A 17,096-nucleotide genomic window follows, 5' to 3' on the forward strand; every position below is an offset into this window, starting at 1 on the left:
CACCAAACCAGCCCCAAGTATAACAGCTCACAAAGCTACACACTTTCCTACCCCCCTATAAAAAAAAACCTTTGTGTACTGTAAAAAAAAGTTTTATCTTTTCCTGCTCTATTCATCTGTTTCCTAAGAACTAGCCTGATGATAATGTTGTGTTGACAAACGTTGTTAAACTGACTCATTAAAGAGAAGACAGACAGAAAAAACACATCTTTGACCTCCAAGACACCCTTGGCCTCCGTAGATTTAAGGGTACCTGAGGTCAACCACTTTAAGAGTCGCAGCATTGTGTCACGGCAGTTAAAAAACATTTTTCTTTCATTTATCTCTGTTGGAGAGGAACTTGTAGTTCCTAACTAACTAGCTAGAACTGGTTAATGGTATTTCTGGCCATCAAAACTCAGTCGGGCACTTTTTTATTGCCTCGTTCACAAAGACTAAAACACTGACCTGCCTGGAATTGATCATTGATTTTTTTTGTGCTGAAGTTCTCAAGTTGCAGTAATGGCTCACTTATAGTTGTGGGAAATGTATGTTACAGTTGCAAGCTAAATATGTTTTTCTGTTAGTGGAGTGTTGATTGTAGTGTATCCAAGATGTGGTCTTCTGTCCTTAGGTCATTAAAGAGTAACATGGCCCAACCTGTCATGACCTTCAGGGTGTCATTACATGCAGAAGGGCTTTGAACATGGAAAGGATTTGTCTGTCAGGTACGAGGGGCTGGAGACTGGAAAGTCTCAGAGGGCGGTCTGGAGGAGGAATACAGATGATCGATGAAAAGTATTAGCTGCAGCTAGTGGTAATAGTTGAGCGACAGGAATGTGATATTGTTTCGAGTGACTCAGTGGGATGTGGGGAAGAGGTGAAAATAACTGCGTGGGCATAATACGTATTCCCTCTGTCCCAGGACAGAGTGGCTGAGATCAGCCTGCACCGACGCCCAAAAACAGTGTATTAGCTCATAGTAGTTTATTTCAAAACTGCATTTTGAATACTTTAATATAAAATTAATAATGACACATTAAGGTAAATATGATTGTAAACTTTCTTGTAGAGAATTAGACGTGCAGATCAATACCATTACAGTATACCACTACATCCAGTTGCTTATTTAGCAATACATCTGGAAACGGGGGTTAACCAACCAGCCTGATTCTGTCAAAGCTAACTAAATCCACCAACCAGCACCTCTAAAGCCATCAATTAATTAACATGCAGGATCAGAAATTAAGATGTTTTCTAACCTCCTTCTGTGGCAGGTCATTAAACATTTCTACTGGCCACTCTATTCATTCAGTGGTACCATTGAGTAGAAATATAGATTATATGTTCTAACCTTAATCCCTGACAATTCTAAATATAGAGATTTAGGTTTAATTTTTTTAATCCGTCCACAAGCATGTCGGCATCTGCGATCCCTCGCTCTACCCCTCGCTATCGCGTGAAGGGTCTGCACAGTAACCTGCTGCGAGGCATATACAGTGAACAGCGAACAGTTCATGTGGGTGCTCACTAGCGCACCTCCCCCCGTTCATAAAGTCAAGTACCCCTCAAAAGGTCCGGTTTATTTCATTTTAAGGATGCGCACCAAGCAACATCTCCAGGTGCTACTTTGAGAACCATGGCAAAAAGGTTATGTGCACCCCTGCCAGGCCCGGTTCTACGGGGGTGCATAAGGGTGCATTGCACCCTCAGTTGAGTCGTTATGCACCCTCATTTGAAAAATGAAAAGTAAAAAAAATTACATTTTGCCTACTATTACTAACAATAGTAGTAATAATAATAATAATAATAATAATAATAAGAAGAAGAAGAAGAAGAAGAAGAATATAGTTGAAATAAAATAAATTGTAATTGTGGTTGAATAACATTGTCTGCTGCATTTATTTGGTCAATTTAAACGGTAAGTAACGTTATTATGTCAGGTGTGCGTGACCTGTGCCGCTGCACATTCATCATCTGCAAGGTGCTTACACAGCAGTCAATGATGGACATCAGAAAATGGTTAAAACAACCAGCCCTTATCGCCAGCAGTAACACTGCATCTACTGCAGGTAATAACAGTTCAGATCATGGGGACATTACGGCTACAACAACTGGCGCCATGCTCTTATAGGCTACGTGATAAGGGACTGGGAAGGCATCATCAAACAAAGAGCACATAGATCCATAGGTCTCTTAATGTTGCTCTCAAAGTGCACCAGATTGATGGTTTTAACTTCAATATTAAAAAATAAAAATCTTCCCGGGGGAGCATGTGACATGCCTAACCGGAAACCAAAACAGAAAATTAAATGAAATGTGATATTCAGGGGTCCTCATACTGCCACTGAGTTGTGTGTAACAATTTGGCCACAATTTAGAACATTGACTGAACATAATCCAGGCTTGTACACGTACGTGAGTGCACATGATCAGGATGGTAACATCTACTCCTCAAATTAGGCCTGGAAAAATCTTGGCTAGACCTTTCTCCAGCCCTGGCACGAGAAAGGCCAAGTTAAAAGATAGGTCTGGATATGCAAGACTTAAGACAAAATAACTGGAATAGGACATCTCTTCCTTAAGGCCATGGGACATTCTGTTCAGTGATGACAGCTAGAAACACGAATGCACATGCTGAGAGAATGATGACGATTATGATTGGATTCCTGGATACGTTTTTAGATATAATGCTCATGTCATGAGTGAATATGGGTTGATGATTCTGGAACAAACTCACTGTTGGGTTGCAGCTGTCTAAACAAAGTAAAGCATTCATATACCAAGAGATGCCAACTCTCAATAAGCATGTGTTTACAGGTGAATTAGTCATGTCTAACTTGTTATTATGGAAAAGGAATTTAAGTTTACAAACCGATAATAATTAGATATACAGTTGCATCTGCCAGATAATACATCAGTCCCATCACATGGATAGATATTGATATTTATTCAAATAGTGACATTCTTTCCCCCTCGTTACCTACTTTAAGAAGTTTGGCTTTTCTCCTTGAACTCACATGCCCTCCCTTAAGGCTGTCTGTGAGTAGTCGGACTTATCAGAAGAAAAACAAAAGTTATTTCCAACTGGAAGTGTTTATCCCCGAACGGCTTCCAACTAGGCACAAGGGAGGAGCAAGGAAATAGATACTATGAACTGCCACTGTTATTACAGGTCATGCATTCAAACCAAGGGGCAAACTCTGGGGAATAGCCGGGACGCCAATACGGAAGTGTCACACACTGCAGTTCATATATTGGCCGATAGGGGATGGCTGCAGAAAGGAGCAATTTCCATAGACCCCCATGTTAAAATGCCCAACTTTACAGCAGAAAAAAACATGTTTCTACCCCTGGCTCCATACATTTTTGTTATCGATATAGTTAGATTCCACCTTCATGATTATGGATCTGTGAGTGAATTGTTTTCTAACACGACCCTTTTATTTATATTAAGTCTTAACGTTTTTGCATAAATTAGGGCGTGGTCACATTGAGTGACGGCTCTGTCAAGTGACTGCTGTTGCTAGCTTCTTGTCTCTCTGCTACCTGCTCCGTGAAACTACTGGGACTCTGCCTGCTCAGCTCATCCAGGAAACACAACTGTTTGTTCTTCATGCTTATATATCGGACTATTGTGACTCGCTCTGCCGTTAAAACAGACGGTGCATGAATGTGGTTTTTTCGGTAAGTGAAATTCGAGTGCTTTATTTATGTGTTAATGATTTTAATCAGCTACGTAATGAATGTTAAGCCTTGGGTTAGCGTGTAGCGAGTGGTAGCTACATCGGTGCTAACGATGCTAATCGTAGCCTCCAAGTTAAAATAATAGACTGTATATATAAAGGTTAAAACGAAATAGACGTTAAGTGGGATAATACTGTTGAACAAACGGCTTCTGTTTGAGGTTGATAAAATAAGGTCATCCTTGTAACGTAGAGAGATATTTTATTAGCCTATGTAGGTAGGAACTGTATGCATCGCTAAGGTTAATTTAAATTGGCTATGCTCAAGTATGTAGACAAGCTAACGTCGAAGTAGTGTATGTGAAATCAACCTCACAATAAGATGTGTATATTACAATTATTAATGTCATATTTCAAGATGATTACTTAGATATTACAATATGGTTGATTGAGCTGGAGTTCATTATTGAGCTTACACGTTAACGTCACAGTCATCTGAAGAACGAACCCAAACCTTGTTGTTTTTTATTAATTGCATTACCAAATGGGTATCAAATAAACATTGTAACACAACTTCCAAAGTTACAGTAAAATAAAAAGGACCCTGACTCGGACAATACACAATCCAACATGTTCAAAATAAGAAAATCAGTTATACAGTGTGAGAAAAAGTTTTTATAGAGTACTTGTCCATGGACAAGTGAGTTTGGCAATTTACTTGTCCGAATACATTTTTCACTTGTCCAGAATGGACAAAAATTGGGGCCACTGGAATCTTCTTCTTCGTCATCGTATTTTACATTTCCCCACGTTTTTTACGACACCGCTAACGTAAGTGATCGGTAAGATTGTACTGCATCACACATAGGGTTGGATATCGTTTGGATTTTAACGATTCCGGTTCTGCTTTTCGATTCCGGTTATTTTCGGTTCTCGATTCTGGTTCTTTGAGAGGGTAAAAATAAGTCAAACTGGGAGAAAAATATATTTATGAAAACATTAAGTCAAATCTGTATTCCTATTTACAAATCACTTCATACTGTTTAATTTCTTACAGTTATTGAATACAATTATATAAAAATAATCTCTGCATTGTTTAGTTAGTTCTAAGTGGTGCAGTTTGAGAATGTACAATTGGCCCAGTCTCCTCTGATGTTACACTGCAACCTGCCTGTGAGACAGAGTCCAACCACACATGTCCAACACATAGGACATAACCTAATAATAATAATACATTATATGTATAGCCTATAGGCCTAGCGCTTTTCTACAACTCAAAGATGCTTGCATGCTTACACATGTCCTGCAATACACATGCTGCAGCTGCCCAGCTGCTCACTGCTTGTAAAAGTAAATAAATAGTATTTTCATTTCAATAATGTAGCTACTTTCTATACCCTGCTTCATAAACAATACTGACATCCCTGTGCTCCTCCGAGTCTGGGGGTCCGGGGATGTGAGGACAGCGCGAGGACACAGACAGGGAGGCTGCTTCACTTCATAAAGGAAATGGCGGTCAATATTAACAACACGGGAGCTAAAACCCTTAATAACCTTCATTACGTGTTAGAGAAAGAACATAAGAAAGTTTGACAAAGATGAGGCTGTTAAACGGGCAGCGGATCCGCTGTGTGTAGAAAGAGAGAGAGAGACGCTGAGCTGCAGCGATCAGCTGATACGGAGCATAGAGAGAGCTGCAGTCCGCGGGGCTCGGCCTCGCCTCCTGTCCTCACAACTCTTATTAATCCCGGTACCGGACAATTGTTATTTGTTCCTACTCGGAACCGAGTTTTGCTTCCGAATCCCAACCCTGCCACTGTGCTACACTTCCCGCTCCGCCCCGCCCCCGTCTAACTGTACAGAAAGCGGCGAGATGCATTTCCTTAGGAATCGACAAGCAGAACCGAAACTAACATTTCTAAACGAACAATGGCGGACACGTACAATTTGCGAATGAGTTCTGCCTTTTGTAAACTGAATGTATCAATAATTTGTCAATAAACGTCACTTGTCCGCCGGACAAGTAGATTGACAGATCTACTTGTCCGATATTGTAAATAACACGTCCCGGACGGTGGGACGTGTACTTTTTCGCACACTGTTATATTGTTTGTACACATGGTACTTTACATATATATCTGTTTGTTTAAAGTGTCCAAGTGATGCAGACAGGCTGCACCAGAGAGTGAGAGACAGAACTGGACTCCTCACAGCAGTGAACTTCAGCACAGGTACAAAGACTCTTTTTTTCATACTGTACAAAGAATCAAGAAAGATATTGGTTTAAATGAATGAAGTATTGACTTTAATACACTGATATACATTCCATTAAACAATACTAAATACTAGATCACCTACACATCAGTTAAGTTGAGGGTTTTTTCCATGCAAAAAGTTACATTTAGATGTTAACAAGCACTATGATTTTGTCAGGTTTCTAATTTAATGTATTGAAGGCAAAGATATTTAACACATAGTGAGAACTGCTACTATTTATCTCTCAATATGGTCTGTAAAAAACATGGTAAAAGTTATTCTTTCAGTGAGACAACAGAGCAAGCTTCTACAGTTGCACTACGTTTTGATAACAGTTAAATATTATTTTGATAATAACATATATTTCAATGTTGATGAACTTCATACTGTTCATTCATAATCTGATTGTCTTTGTAGCTCACTGTTGAAATAAAAAAAAAACATTACAATTACAAAATAATGATATCTACAGCCCCTAAACACACAAACACACTGCTTTCATAACACACTTGTTCTGCAATAATGTGTTTTATATTTCCTGTCATTTTTGTTAGGAAAGGACATGCCTGAAAGAAACGACATTTTCTCCTTCTCTGAGGGTCAAGAAGAACATCCAAGAGGAACATTAAAAGCTGATGTTATGAGATTTTAAGACCAGTACACTAAGAAACTACTTTTATTGTAAAAACAGTCAGCTGATCGAATGCACCTATTTCCACATCTACACTCCATCAGCTGATTATTTCTATTTGCCTCACTTTATGAGCTTCACATCACCTGTGCCTTGTACCGCAGAGTTTGCAACATCACAAATAAATGGGGCCAATCTTCAGTCAGATGTGAATGTGTAATCTAACATTTTCAGTAAGAATAACGGACGAAAGGAGAGCAAATACAATTTATTGAAATGTGAACCAAAAGTTAATCAAATGTTTTAAATAAAAAGCACATATGGACAGAAGGTGTAAACCTATTACATTTATAAGTAAACACATTTAGTCAAATAAAGTGACAGACTAGGCCTGTGCAGTTGGTATCAGCTTTGCCCAGCATGGGCTCTTCCATCAGGCCTGGTCTTCCTCGCTGAGGAAAGACCCTCAGTCCTCTCCACACCAACAGACTGGACGTCCATCACACGGAGGTTTCTCCCTGAAGTCTCTGCAGCTCTCTGGACACCATGCTGTCATAATAAGAAACATAAAGTTGACTGTTGAGTTGCTCAGTTTTTTAGATTGTCAATACTATTACTGTATAACTAATATCTCAGGTTAAGAGGCACATTCAAATAAAGATTGGTCTTTAAATACATTTTGTCTTTTGAATTGTTTGTCTAAAGTCAAGGATCTAGAACTGGTACTTAGTTTTAATGATACAGTCTGGTTATTATGCTGTTTGGAGGAGGCCTCACAGGTAAGAGCACTAACTAGCTACCATCACATGTACCTTAGCTTGACTTAAATGTATTAAACGTGTAGTTAAGTGATTCAAAATACAAATAACTAATGTCATGCAAACATATTAATATTTGCTTGGTTCCAGTGTTGAATTTAGCACAATTGCATACAAACATTAATGGGTTTTAAGATTCTGAAGTATTATGCTAAAAACTCAATAACTTAGATTATTATTTATAGTTTTGCTGAATAGTTTCATGTCCGCTTACCTTAGAAACGTAAAATGCGATGGCAGTGTGCAGATGGGGAGCATGTTAGCTTAGCTTGGTAGCTTCAGCTAGCTCTGGAACTTCCAGCTCGGTGGCAGCAGGTCCCGCCTCGGCTCCGCCTCTTTGCCCTTATTTGGAGCAAGCGGGAACAGGCGGGAGTTGAACTCTGACGTCACTGTCGAGCCGTTAGTGGCCGACTGCGCCTACTAAGGGCTTCACGGCAACTCTGCAGAATCCTATGGGTGACGTCATGGACCCTACGTCCATTTATATAATACCGTCTATTGGCGCATTCACACTGCGGTACTTTTCCCACAAAGGTTCATGCGAACTTAGTTCATGATCGCGTTCACACCAAAAAGAGCCGGTACTAAAATTAGTTAGCAGGGACTTTCGAGCGGCTCTTTTGTGAGAAAAGAGCTATATTTCTGATTGGCTGGGCGGATTGCAAACCACGCCCCGTAAAACTCCCAAAAAGTGTTGTGAAGCCGCCATTTTATTATCCTCGCATTAGCATTATTAGCATTATCATTAGCCCAGCGCAGAAACGCAGAGAGACTAACTTATGGCAACACAAAATAAAACATGGGAACGGTGGAGATGAGGAGGTGTTGGCGTTCTGGCGATTTACTCGGAAGGCTTCAGTAGAAGCTGCTGGGACTCCCAGCAGCTTCTACTGAAGCCAGTCCCCAACTCCGGGGACTTTGGGCGGCAGTATACGCCGTGAAGTGGTTTGCGGCCTGCCAGTAAACCCAAAGCAGAAGAAGAAGAAGTGACGTCAGCGGCTTCATTTGCCTAATCCACCCCCAGGGACTTTTTCCGGTGTGAACGTGATCTGTACTTAGTTCATGCGAACTAAAGAGTTCGCATGAACTAAGTTCGCATGAACCTTTGTGGGAAAAGTACCGCAGTGTGAATGCGCCTCTTGATTCAAACCCAAGCGGCAAACTCTGGGGAACAGCCGGGAAGCCAATACGAAAGTGCCACACACTGCAGTTCATACATGGGCCGCTAGGGACTGGCTGCAGAAAGGAGCAATTTCCATAGACCCCCATGTTAAAATGCCCAACTTTACAGCAGAAAAAATATGTTTCTACCCATGGATGCAATAAATATTATTATCGATATAGTTAGATTCCACCTTCATGATTATGAATCTGTGAGTGAATTGTTTTCTAACACGACCCTTTTATTTATATTGGGTCTTAAAGTTTTTGCATAAATTACGGCATGTTCACGTTGATGGACACGTACATGCCTCACTGTCAGCTAACAGCAACTTGTCCACTCTGCTAGGCTACAACCATAGAGGCTACAACGTTAGTTAGTCATAGTACTGTACTTGACCCTTTAGCCGTGTTCGTGGTGATTGTGCCTTTTAGGGAATATTGTTACAAATAATAATAAATAATATATAATATTTTTATAGCGCCTTTCAGGAAACCCAAGGTCGCTTTACAAGTCGGGTAGGGGGGGGGGGAGTAGGGAAAAAAAAAGAAAAAAAAAAAATACCAGACAATTAAAATGTCGTGCTGTGCGCTTGAATGTACTAACAGAACTTCCAAGAAGTCTAAAATGATAATATTATACAATTTTAACCCCGTTCGCAGGTGTTTGTGTGCTTGGTAGCTTAGCTTGTTACTTATTAGCCAGCTAAGGACGTAACCCTTTATGCATACATATACATTTTAGTTTATGATTCAGCCTTGGGTAAGACTTTTATAGTCTATGGCTATGACGCCCATAATGCTAAACGGGAGCAAATGTTAATAGGGGACCCAATTATCCCAGTGGTGGCCGCTGGAGCTAACGGAGCCGCAGGGGGCTAGCTCCAGCCGGCGTCCCGGAGCTAGCCCACTGCGGCTCCGTTAGGTCCGGGCGGTGGAGTCCGTCTTTTCTCAACGTGTGAATGACAAGCATTAAGAATAACAAAATATAGCTAATTCTCTTGCAGATTGTCTCATTTGATTATGCATGTAACGTTTATATAGGGGAACTACACTGTTAGCAGTAACTTGGTATGCATGTATTTCATGTTAGCTTAGCTTCTTAGCTTGAGCTAGCTCTGTTTACTTCCAGTTCGGAGGCAGCAGGTCCCGCCTCGGCTCCGCCTCTTTGCCCTTATTTGGAGCAGGCGGGATTAGACTCTGATGTCACAGTCGAGCCGTTAGTAGCCGACTCCGCTTACTAAGGGCTTCACGGCAACTCTGCAGAATCCTATGGGTGACGTCACGGACACTACGTCCATTTATATATACAGTCTATGATTCAAACACATTGTCTGTATATGTCAAGAACTGAGTTTTATATCTCGCTAAAAGATTTCCGTAACTGGAACAAATTTAAGGAAGATTGATAATAATAATAATAATAACTGAGATTTGTATAGCGCCTTTCAAGGGACCCAAGGTCGCTTTACAGGAATTGGGGCGAGCACACACAAAACAAAACAAAACAAAGGTCAGACAGACAAAACAACAGATCGATTTAAGGGCCGAAAGCCTTGATGAAAAGATGGGACTTGAGGGCCCTTTTGAAGGCGTCCAGTGTGGGGATGTTGCGAATCTCCGCAGGGAGAGCGTTCCAGAGGGTGGGGGCTGCCACACTGAAGGCTCTGTCCCCGAAGGTTCTCAGTTTGGTGCGGGGGGTGGTGAGCAGGCCAGAGTCTGAAGACAGCAGGTTCCGGGGTGGGGCATGGCGGTGGAGGATGTCCGATAGGTACTGGGGGGCAAGGGCATGGAGGGACTTGTAGGTCAGGAGGAGGACTTTATAGTTTATGCGGAACTTGACCGGCAACCAGTGGAGGTGGATGAGGGTGGGAGTGATGTGCTGCCACGGCTTTGTGTGTGTGAGGACCCGAGCTGCACAGTTTTGGACATACTGGAGCCTGTCCAGGGTTTTGTTGGGAACCCCGAACAGGACACCATTGCAATAGTCCAAGCGGGTGGTGACAAATGCATGCACCAGGGTCTCAGCAACCGACTCCGAGAGTGACGGTCGGAGTCTGGCAATGTTCCGCAGGTGGTAGAACGCCGATTTGGTCACTGATTTGACATGGGAGTGGTAGGAAAGGGTGGAGTCGAGGATCACACCCAGGTTGCCGGCTTCAGGAGATGGGGAGATGGAGCAGCCGTCGACCTCAAGGACGAAGTCACCAACCTTCTGGAGCAGTGCCTTGGGTGCCACAACCATGAGCTCTGTTTTACCGCTGTTAAGCTTCAGATAGTTTGAAGACATCCATGTCTTGATGTCATGCAGGCAGTTGACGAGAGACTGAGGGGGGAGCTGGGAGGATGGAGTGGTGCTGAGATACAGTTGGGTATCGTCAGTGTAGCAGTGGAAGTTGAGTCCATGATGTCGGATGATCTGGCCGAGGGGGAGCATGTAAATGGTGAACAGGAGGGGGCCAAGTACGGAGCCCTGGGGTACACCGTGGTGGACTGGGGCCGGGGGATGAAAGAACCATGTTTACCATGTTTACCGAAACAAAACACAAGTCTCACAAGAAGCGTCTAAATGAGCCCTGAGCGAAAAAATGCTAACGCGGCTGAAGGTTAAGCCATAGGTTAATCCAATGTGTCTGTCACTTTGAAAAAAGTATTGATAGTCCATAATTCAATTTGTATGTCAAAAACTGAGTTTTCATATTAGCTGCTGATAGCTTCCAGAGTGTATGACAGCTTCCTGTTTTGTCTCCTTGGATACGAGTCCAAACAACTCACAAACTGCACCGGGCGCTGACGTAGGCGCCCTGTGACCATCAGATTTGACGACGCTGATTGGCTGAAATTATGTTTCGGCGGCATAGTTTAAAGATAGCAACAGTTGGCTTCTGCTGCACTTGCTGCACTCTCGTCTGGGCGCTGTGCATAGCGCCCAGACGAGAGAGGGTAATGATACACGGGCAAGGCCAGGCAGGAAACTTATGTGACTTATCAGTAACTTTAGACATCGTAACACCATTTTAAACGAGATTTTATTGTAGATTATACATTTTACTGATACCAATTATATAATATTTACCTTGTTTATTAAAAATAAAAATAAAAATATATTTTTTAAATATATATTTAATGTGGGAAGAGGGGGGGCGGCGCCCCTATGGGCCGGCCGCCACTGATGACATGTATTATGAAAGATATTCTATTGTCACTTCTGTAATAATATATGACCCTGATGCTGCCAGAGGTCTGCTGCATGTGTCTGATTGGTCATAAACGAACAGTGCGCTTTGTGCAGATTTCGGTTTTTTACCTTAGCATGAAACACTTGAAATAACTAAAGGACAAGTTAAACAAGAAAGTAGAAAGAAAGGGAGGTGATAGAAAACTATTGCAGCTAAAAAGTTAGCAATGATTGAGAGTCAGACCTAAACATTTCTGATGTGTGTATCTCACACTGCACTGTAACTTTTATTCATGTATCTTTGCTTTTAAATGAGTGTTTTTAAAACCATTTTATATCGTTGCTTTTAAATGAGTGTTTCTAAATGTCATTTCATAATATGTTTCTTAATGCTCTTAATGTCTTTCATTTTTGTAAAGCACTTTGAATTGCCTTGTGTTGAAATGTGCTATAAACTTGCCTTGCCTTGCCTTAGGATCTAAAATCATATATTTTTAAAATCACACATTATGATTGTGTCTTTTTGCAGAATGAGTCACCGGACCTTATTGAGGAGCAGTTACTTAGTCTGCTGGATGAATGTGAGCTGACAGACAGTTGGACCCAGGATCTTGAGACAAACGCAACAACTGATTGAGACTCAAACAATCTGTATGTTCCAATACCCAGACTAACATGCTATGGAGTATGACACAAACAAATGTAGTATGTCCATTGTCCACAATATATAAAAAGCAGTAAGCCAAAAAGTCAGCATAATTTTCTCACTATGTTGACCCACAATTCTTGGAAGCTGCAGTACTTACTAAAAGTGTTTTTTAAAGCATGCAATGTTTAATGCAGCCATAGATGCTAACAACTGGAAGCCTTACAATCAGAACGCCTATCAAGATGCATCATCCCTGGGACAGCACTATCCGGCTACTAGGGGGTTTATGAGAAAAACATTACTGGATCTAAACATATTTAACAACAAATTCCCATCACAACTGATATTCTGAATTTAAAAACATCTGAGTGAAATTGTAGCTTTTCTAATTATGTAAATATAACTAACCAGTCTTATATTTGTTTCAATGTTCTACTCTAGAGCAGTGTTTCTCAAACTTTTTCATACCAAGGACCAGTGGTCCGCGGACCACACTTTGAGAAGCACTGCAGAGCAGTGCTTTTCACAAACACCCCCGCCACACATTTACCGACACAAACATTTGTATCATCTGTTGTAGACCCAAATAAATACAATAAAATAAGAACTCATTCTCAAAAAAGATAAACGCCATTCTTAAAATGTATAAACAAACTATTAGTTAGATTAATATTGATTGCACAATAGAAATAAAATAATTGAGAGAAGAAAAAGATGTTTCCAATAAATGAATAAAATGATTGTTGACCACTTTGTTGTTCAGATATATCACATATTTGTAACTGAATGATACATTAATTGAAACAAAACACTGTAAACTGAGTTGTGACTCCCGTGAGTTTCATGTGTTTTCTTCACTCCGCTGGGAAACTGCTCTCATGTCAATAAGCAACAGATCAGTGCATGCGCTGCATCGTCCAATCAGCGAGCGATACGCAGTAAGGGGGCGGGGCGAGTGTCTGAGGATTTCACCGGAGAATGGTCTTGTGGTTTCTCGATTATCGCTCCTCCATTATTACTCCTCGATCCTGGCACAAATAAGGCCACTGGGACGCTACTCAAGATGGCGCAGACAAATCAACTTCCGGTGATACAGAGACCGAGGAGTGAGGAAATGAAAAATAACCGAAGTGAGACGCAGCCGCAGGGTGTTTCTCAATGTCGAGGACGCTTGCTTGGTAGCACATGTCTTCCAAGTCACTTGCTTCGAGGCAAGAATCCTTCCTAGCCTCGGAAAACAAAGAATTGTGGAACAGGCTAGCAGGTGTGCGTCATATGCGAGGCCCCGCCTTAAATGGAGCGCGATTTCCGCCAAAGATTTGGAAATTGGTCCGTGCGCAAAGCATTGTGGGGATTTTAAGACCGCGGAGTCTACACATGTGCAGCCTCGAAATTTCCCGCTACGAAGTACGCCGGCCTCGGTAGAATTCCAAGTATGCTGGACATTGGAACAGTCCTTCGGCGGCACTCGATGACGTAGTATGCTTGAAATAGTGGCTCTGGAGCAGCCTTCCTCGACATTGAGAAACACCCAGGGTCTTTATTCCAGGAATGGCAGCTCCTTATATTCATTAATTGACTATTGATGAAGAAAGTATGTCGTCCATTGTCGCTGGGTGTGCGGCTGAGCTTTGGAGTTGTGGGTCGGATGAAATACAAAATAGTGCTAGCTCAAGATTAGCATCAGAGCTAATAAAGTCCGGTTACAGGTGCTAGGATGGTCTGGGGGTTTCTCGATTATTGCTCCTCCGTTATTACTCCTCGATCCTGGCACAAATAAGGCCACTGGGACGCTACTCAAGATGGCGCAGACAAATCAACTTCCGGTGATACAGAGACCGAGGAGCGAGGAAATGAAAAATAACCGAAGTGAGACGCAGCCGGAGGGTGTTTCTCAATGTCGAGGACGCTTGCTTGGTAGCACATGTCTTCCGAGTCACTTGCTTCGAGGCAAGAATCCTTCCTAGCCTCGGAAAATGAAGAATTGTGGAACAGGCTAGCAGGTGTGTGTCATATGCGAGGCCCCGCCTTAAATGGAGCGCGATCTCCGACAAAGATTTGGAAATTGGTCCGTGCCCAAAGCATTGTGGGGATTTTAAGACCGCGGAGTCTACACATGTGCAACCTCGAAATTTCCCGCTACGAAGTACGCCGGCCTCGGTAGAATTCCAAGTATGCTGGACATTGGAACAGTCCTTCGGCGGCACTCGATGACGTAGTATGCTTGAAATAGTGGCTCTGGAGCAGCCTTCCTCGACATTGAGAAACACCCAGAGTCTTTATTCGAGGAATGGCAGCTCCTTATATTCATTAATTGACTATTGATGAAGAAAGTATGTCGTCCATTGTCGCTGGGTGTGCGGCTGAGCTTTGCAGTTGTGGGTCGGATGAAATACAAAATAGTGCTAGCTCAAGATTAGCATCAGAGCTAATAAAGTCCGGTTACAGGTGCTAGGTAGCAGCTGCTGTTAGCTTAGCCAAAACACGACATTTATCTTAAATTAACAGCGACTGTAACTCACTATGTTTAGCCACTTTATTATCACTCTTTTAATCGCATTTATAGTAATAACGTCGTCACACCGAGAGATGGCCAGGCAGCATAGCACTAATGATGCTCTCACACACACCTGTTACTCCCGCCCCCAGCCAATCAGCAACTAAGCTGGTCGACGCAGGTTCTGGTCCAGGCTCTCGTCACCTCACGCCTAGACTACTGCAACTCCTTCCTGGCTGGTCTACCTGCATGTGCCATCCGACCTCTGCAGCTCATTCAGAATGCAGCGGCTCGTCTGGTCTTCAACCTTCCAACATTTTCCCACACCACGCCGCTCCTCCGCTCCCTTCACTGGCTTCCGGTAACTGCTAGAATTCACTTCAAGACACTGGTACTTGCGTACCATGCTGCGAATGGATCTGGCCCTTCCTACATCCAGGACATGGTTAAACCGTACACCCCAGCACGTGCTCTACGCTCTGCATCAGCCAAACGGCTCGCTGCACCCTCGCTGCGAGGGGGACCCAAGTTCCCATCAGCAAAAACACGTGGGTTTGCTATCCTGGCTCCAAAATGGTGGAATGAGCTCCCCATTGAAATCAGGACCGCAGAAAGCTTACACACCTTCCGGCGCAGACTGAAAACTCATCTCTTTCGACTCCACTTCGAGCGATAGAATGACTAACAAAGAACTGCTAAGAGAGCACTTATATACTAATAAAGGACTGGCTTATCTAAAGCCAGTTGAGTAGCACTTGAAACGATTGGCTCTTTGAAACCTGATGTTCTTATATGATTCTGTTTTCTTCAAGGTTGTGTCTTCCTGGTCGAATGTACTTATTGTAAGTCGCTTTGGATAAAAGCGTCAGCTAAATGCAATGTAATGTAATGTAATGTAAGCAGTATGTCTGACTTCTAAAGGCAGCTACACACCAACCTGAGACCAAAGAACGTCTACCGAAGGCGTCCCGACTTTTACGTCCGCTAGGTCGCCTACGCCGCCCGCCTACGCCGCCCGCCTATGCCGCAACATGTTGAATCGGCCGCGGGAGGTGTGAAAATGTGCCGTAAAGCAACGACGGTGCGGGACACACCAACCTGTGTAGGGCGCCGCGAATGCCTGACGGCCTCTGACTCCCAAAATCGGGTAGGTGTGTCAGGGCCTTAAGAGTTGGCCAGGGGTCGGCAACCTTTTTGATATGAAGTGCCATTCAAAAATAATTTTTTATCAGCGTGCTGACGATCGTGAATTATCAAACGGAGGGCGGGGGAGCCTCGCTGCGGGAAAGCAGTGTGTGGACCTGTCAGCGCAACTTACATGATGCCGAATTTAACAAACAAATTTAAATAATTGGTTTTAACGGCATAATAAGGACGATCGCCCGTTCTGTGATTCTCCAGAACACACATGGCCAGTCCGCCCCTGTGTAGCATGTTATTTCGATGAGCAGATCGCCACTGGGCTTTCAACTAAAGACACAGCCACGCAAAAACTGCGGCATTTGTACAGCTCCTTATGGATACTGCAATTTGTGAAGTGCTTTCCTCTGTGGTGAAACGATCAGCACTGCACCACGGAGGAAAGCGGCAGAAAGTCGCCTGGAGTTAAAGAGAGCGGGGCTGCGTTGAGTGCATGGCTTCCTTCTGCAGGTAACGGGGAGACGCGCTCTGGCGGCGGTCTCGTTCAGGAACCGAAAATATAATGTTAATATTTTGCACACTTATTCCACTTATTCCTAGTGTGCCACTGGTTACGGCAGGGGCCGGCAACCCCTGAGTTCGACGGTAACATAGAACAATATTGGATGTAAAATTAAGCAGGCTTTTTTATATCTTATGTCATTGAAACATAAAACATTTGTAGGCATAGATAATGGTAGAAATCTGTCCAAAATATTCCGGTATACAGTGAGAAAACAAATAACAGATTGATCCTTCTCCAGTTCACATGAGGAAAGCTTTAACTCCTTACCATGTTCTCTGCACCCTCGGTGTAAGTGTAAACAATGTACTTTTAAAACAAACTTCTTCCATGTGGAAATAGTTAGACATTTAAACACTATTACGTATTTCATAAATACACACACATAGGAACAAGAACATTGCCTAGTTTAATAAAAACTAAATTACCCAGGGGGTTACATTTAATACATTGTCCACGATGTGTCACAACTGGAAAAAAATTAGTTTGAACTTTTGGCATAATGAATGACAGCTGTTATTTTTCAAATCTTAATTGGG

General features: G+C 42.6%; 1 protein-coding gene across 1 annotated transcript in view; it reads left to right on the top strand.

Annotated features, from left to right (window-relative positions):
• The window catches only part of fsip1 (fibrous sheath interacting protein 1), a 46,001-nt gene extending 38,809 nt beyond the window's left edge, over positions 1–7,192 (top strand). The window contains exons 7-8 of the mRNA XM_071201674.1: positions 5,818–5,896; positions 6,476–7,192. Of these exons, the coding sequence (XP_071057775.1) occupies positions 5,818–5,896; positions 6,476–6,573 (177 nt within the window). The 3' untranslated portion in view covers positions 6,574–7,192. The remainder of the gene's footprint in view (positions 1–5,817; positions 5,897–6,475) is intronic.
• Positions 7,193–17,096: the final 9,904 nt, after the last annotated feature.

The sequence above is a fragment of the Pseudochaenichthys georgianus genome, chromosome 22 (genome assembly GCF_902827115.2).
Source record: "Pseudochaenichthys georgianus chromosome 22, fPseGeo1.2, whole genome shotgun sequence".
In the NCBI taxonomy this organism is placed as follows: domain Eukaryota; kingdom Metazoa; phylum Chordata; class Actinopteri; order Perciformes; family Channichthyidae; genus Pseudochaenichthys; species Pseudochaenichthys georgianus.